The sequence below is a fragment of the Carlito syrichta genome, unplaced genomic scaffold (assembly GCF_000164805.1).
Source record: "Carlito syrichta isolate Samal-C Ts95f unplaced genomic scaffold, Tarsius_syrichta-2.0.1 Scaffold305706, whole genome shotgun sequence".
Taxonomy (NCBI): domain Eukaryota; kingdom Metazoa; phylum Chordata; class Mammalia; order Primates; family Tarsiidae; genus Carlito; species Carlito syrichta.
Genome location: NW_007249802.1, coordinates 12,957 through 18,057, shown reverse-complemented (window position 1 = coordinate 18,057; position 5,101 = coordinate 12,957). Strand labels below are relative to the sequence as shown.

At 48.9% G+C, this 5,101-nt stretch overlaps 1 protein-coding gene across 7 annotated transcripts in view; it reads right to left on the bottom strand.

Moving 5' to 3' along the window:
* GANAB (glucosidase II alpha subunit) overlaps positions 1 to 5,101 on the bottom strand; it is a 19,155-nt gene that overhangs the window by 12,233 nt on the left and 1,821 nt on the right. For 3 of the 7 annotated variants that reach the window (XM_021714698.1, XM_008062452.2, XM_021714693.1), the window contains exons 2-4: positions 1,382 to 1,486; positions 1,129 to 1,237; positions 757 to 884 (exon numbers count right to left, since the gene is read on the bottom strand). The exons of 2 other annotated variants lie outside the window; for them this stretch is intronic. Coding sequence is in view for 4 of the 5 variants with exons in the window: in XM_008062452.2 (XP_008060643.1) it covers positions 757 to 884; positions 1,129 to 1,237; positions 1,382 to 1,486 (342 nt within the window). In the remaining variant the exon portion in view is untranslated. The remainder of the gene's footprint in view (positions 1 to 756; positions 885 to 1,128; positions 1,238 to 1,381; positions 1,487 to 5,101) is intronic. 2 more of the 7 variants (XM_021714696.1, XM_021714695.1) reach the window with 2 other exon arrangements.

Sequence of the window (5,101 nt, the reverse complement as noted above, 5' to 3'; positions counted from 1 at the left end):
TTTTTTTTTTTTTTTTGAGTCAGAGTCTCACTCTGTCGCTGAGGCTGGAGTGCAATGGCATGCTCACGGCCACCACAGCCTCAACCTGCTGGGCTCAGCCGATCCTTCCACCTCAGCCTTCCAAGTAGCTGGAACTACCGGCATGTGCCATCAGCTGGCTAATTTTTCTTGATTTACTTTAGAGATGAGTTCTCACCAAGTTGCCCAGGCTGTTCACGAACTCATGAACTCAGGCAATCCTCTCACCCTGGCCTCCCAAAGTGCTAAGATTATTTTGGCATGAGTCACTATGTCTGGCCTACTATGTTATTTTCTAAATTAAGTACTTAGGAGAGAGCCATGCTTGGAACAATGACTACAGGTTATCATGACTCAAGAATCTGAGTAATTCTATTCTCAATATCTGAGGAAAAGGGAAGAACAAAAGGAAGGAGGGAGGGAGGGAGGAAGGAACTGTATTCCTGGGAAGTATGATCTGTGCCTTGTTTATTTCCATTTTTATCACCAGTACCTAGCCCAGGCCTAGCACAGAAGAGGAAGCAACACCTGTCTGCTGAACTAAATGAAGACAGAGTAAAAGAGAAAGTCAGTGAAACAGAGGAAGAGATGGAAAAAGGTTGAGGAACTTGTCAAATACTGGCAAGGAACTAGTCAACTATAATACACTAATGTGGGAAAGAAAGTTGGCCACCAAAAAAGGTTCAACTGGGAAGAGAAAAGGGCCACAGAAATGGATGTTTCTTAGAAAAAATTTACCGAGCTGTGGGAGGATCAGCCACCAAAACATCCGGCACACGATATCGGGGTCGCCGGGGCTCTAGCTCATCAATCCTGATCCGAGTCATGTTCTCTTGAAGCCCCTGAAGCTCCAGCACCAGCAACACCTGTGGAGATAGAGATTAAGATCCGGAGCAAGGAGGAAGACTGCACCATGGAATGCCCGCTTAGCCCACCGTCTCCTGAGGGGTTTCCTCCTTAGAGCCCTTTGCCTAAGTGTTGAGGTGAGATTACTTCACAGAGTAAAAGCCCCAAGATTCGGCTGGAACAGGATGTTGGTTAGATTCTCCCTTCCCAAATTACCCCTTACCCATTTCCCCACCCCTACTACTCTTCCTTGTCTTGTCTGACCTTGGTGACCTCATGGAGCAGATGAACAGTAAGGGAATCAGGACCAAGTTGCAGGGAGTCGAGCAAGGCACGATATGGAGAGAGGCCTGGCCGTATGCTTCGCTGTCGCCTGCCAAGTAGAAAGGAAGGTGGGAGGGACACCCACAATGTTCCAAGGTTCCTGTCACCTGCAGTGCCCTCCGGCCACCCCATCTGTCACAGACACCTCCAACATTACCCTACTTTCCCTCCCGCTCTCCCAGAAATATCATACTTGCAGAAAGAACTCTCTTCACAGGTCTTAAAGTTGCTTCTATCCACAGCAAGGGTAATCCCCAGGCAGACCCCTAAACAAGCCAGTACCAAACCTGCCCAAGACCTAAGGAAAAAAAAGACAAAGAGGCACTATCACAAAAGGGTCAGGAAAGGCCAACCTTCACAAGAAAAAGCCTCTTACTGTCATAAGACTATAAAACAGCTCAGGAAAGAAGGAGAAATATGGACTCACATTAAATAGAAAAGAAGGCAAAGTGGACATGAAGTTATGGGTCAAGTCTGAGGAGTCGGATTACTGGCACCTTCCCTTTGAAAGGTAGAGGAAGAGCCGGGCTCGGTGGCTCAGCCTGTAAGCCCATGCCTTGGGAGGCTGAGGTGAGTGGATTGCCTGAGCCTTCAGGTTCGAGACCCACCTGGGCAACTTGGCGAAACCTTGTCTCTACAATAAATCAAAAATTAGCCAGGCGTGGTAGCGCGTGCCTGTAGTTCCAGCTACTTGGAAGGCTGAGGTGGAAGGATCGCCGGAGCCCAGCAGGTCAAGGTTGCAGTGGCCGGGAGCCACCACTGCACTCCAGTCTGGGCGACAGAGTGAGACTCCAACTCAAAAAAAAAAAAAGAAAGGTAGAGGAAGCGGGCAAAGGATCTTTGGCCTTCAGATGCCCTGATATTGACTCTGGTTACATCAGCCGCCCTAAGGAAAGGAGCAGTAACAGCCAGTCCCAGAGGATATGGTAATACCATGTGTGTGGAACAGAGAAACAGAGCAAGATATGCCTTTCCATAGGCAAGGCATCAGGTGGATGCACAGTTAAAAAGTTAAAGATAGCCGGGCTCGGTGGCTCAGCCTGTAATCCCGCGCCTTTGGGAGGCTGAGGTGAGTGGATTGCCTGAGCCTGTGGGTTCGAGACCCGCCTGGGCAGCGAGACCTCATCTCTACAATAAATCAAAAAATCAGCCGGGCGTGGTAGCGCATGCCTGTAATTCTGGCTACTCGGAAGGCTGAGGCGGAAGGATTGCCGGAGCCCAGCAGGTCGAGGCTGCGGTGGCCGGGAGCGGCCACTGCACTCCAATCTGGGCCACAGAGTGAGACTCCAACTCAAAAAAAAAAAAAAAAAAAGTTAAAGATGTGCCCTCAGTTAGCCTGTTGGTCACAGTTTCTAGGGTCCTAACTTCCCACCCTAGACAGCCCATTTCTACTCCTATATCTTTTTCTTTTTTAATGAATTAAGAAAGGCAGATTTATTAAAGGAAAGATACATTGTAAAGGGCACAATGGGCAGGACAATAGCAAGAGTGTCTGCTGTCAACTTCTGTATCTTCAGAACAAATCATCACTATCACTACCAAAGGCTGAAAAGAATAACAATAGCTAAAATGTTGGGCCCCAATGACCCCTAGGGGCATGGCTAACTGCTTTTATATCATTAGTTTTCAATTCTGTCTGCAGTTTTTAAGGGTATCAGTGTCCTGGTCTTGCCCCCAGAGATTTTTACATAACTGAGGAAGGGACTGGGCATTCGTTTTTTGTTTTTTTTTGTTTTTTTTACTTTGGAGTCTTACTCTGTCACCCAGATGAGTGCAGTGGCATGCTCACTGCCACCACAGCCTTGACCTGCTGGGTTCAGGCAATCCTTCCACCTCAGCCTTCCAAGTAGCTGGAACTACAGGCACCCACCATCACACCCTGCTAATTTTTTGATTTACTGTAGAGATGAGGTCTTGTCTAGTTGCCCAGGCTGGTCTCAAACCCGTGGGTCCAGGCAATTCTCTCACTTCGGTCTCCCAAAGTGCTGGGATTATCGGTGTGAGTCACTGTGCCTGGACTAGAGCTTTTTTGTTTCTGTTTTTTTTTGAGTCAGAGTCTCACTCTGTCACCCAGGCTGGAGTGCAGTGGTACACTCACGGCCACCCCAGCGTCGCCCTGCTGGGCTCCAGCGATCCTTCCGCCTCAGCCTTCCAAGTAGCTAAGAACTACAAGCACGCATTGCCACATCCGGCTAATTTTTTATTTATTGTAGAGATGAGGTCTGGCCAAGTTGCCCGGACTGGTCTCGAACCCGGGGACTCGGGCAATCCACTCGCCTCAGCCTCCCAAAGTGCTGGGATTGCAGGGTGAGCCACCGAGCTTGGCCTGGAGTTTTTTTTTAAAGTTCCCTGAAAAGTCAGGCACAGTGGCTCACTTCTGTAATCCCAGCACTTTGGGAGGCAGAGGTGAGAGGATGCTTGAACCCAGGGATTTGAGACCAGCCTGGGCAACATGGTAAGACCTCGTCTCTATAATAAATCAAAAAACTAGCTGGGTGTGGTGGCACATACCTGGTAGTTCCAGCTACCTGGAAGGTTGAAGTGGAAGGATCACCTGAGCCCAGCAGGTTGAGGCTGCAGTGGCCGTGAGTATGCCACTGCACTCTGGCCTGGGTAACACAGTGAGACTCTGACTCAAAAAAAAAAAAAACTCCCCAAACAACTCTAACGAGCTTTACATGCACTACTTCTTTTCCCTTTCTTTCATTGTTTTCTTGGCGAATACAGGACTAGGGATTTTTCCCAAACAGGAAAATTGAAGCATGAAAGGTTCAAAAATTCACCCAAGATTGAACAGCTACTTAGGAGTGAAACTGAGATTGAATTAAGTTCTGCCTGACTCTGGGGCCCGTACTTCACCACGATGCACACTACAGCATGCGAATCACTAGCAGAATGAACTGGACCTCACTAAGGACAATCAATCCAAGAAATTCATCACAAACTGTGGCTTCTTCAATGTGGTATCTATCAAATGACAAACAATGGACTAACAGGCTTATTTAAACAAATTAGTTTGAATAATTTATTTACCCAATCTGAGTAAATCCTAAATAAGAGTTCTCAAATTTTAATGTCTTTTAAGAATAACCAAGCCAGGCTCGGTGACTCAGCCTGTAATCCCACGCCTTTGGGAGGCTGAGGTGAGTGGATTGCCTGAGCCCGTGTGTTCGAGACCCGCCTGGGCAGCGAGACCTCATCTCTACAATAAATCAAAATTAGCCGGGTGTGGTAGCGCACGCCTGTAGTTCCAGCAACTCGGAAGGCTGAGTCGGAAGGATCACCGGAGCCCAGCAGGTCGAGGCCACGGTGGCCGGGAGCGGCCACTGCACTCCAGTCTGGGCAACAGTGAGACTCCAACTAAAAAAAAAAAAAAAAATCACCTGCCAGCCAGGTGCGGTGGCTCAAGCCTGTAATCCCAGCACTTTGGGAGGCCGAGGTGAGAGGATTGCCTGAGTCCACAGGTTCAAGACCAGCCTAGGCAACATGGTGAGACCTCTTCTCCACAATAAACCAAAAAAAATGAGCCGGGCGTGGTACCACGCGCCTGTAGCTCCAGTTACTTGGAAGGCTGAGGTGGAAGATCAAAGGATCGCCTGAGTCCAGCAGGTCGAGGCTGCAGTAGGAGGCTGAGGTGAGTGGATTGCCTGAGCCCGTAGGTTTGAGACCCGCCTGGGCAACTTGGCGATACCGCATCTCTACAATAAAAAAAAATTAGCCGGGCGTGGTAGCATGCGCCTATAGTTCCAGCTACTTGGAAGGTTGAGGCGGAAGGATTGCCGGGGCCCAGCAGGTCGAGGCTGCAGTGGTCAGGAGCGGCCACTGCACTCCAGTCTGGGTGACAGAGTGAGACTCCAACTCAAAAAAAAAAAGATATCTATTAAAGTAAACAAAAAAGAGTCGGGCTCGGTGG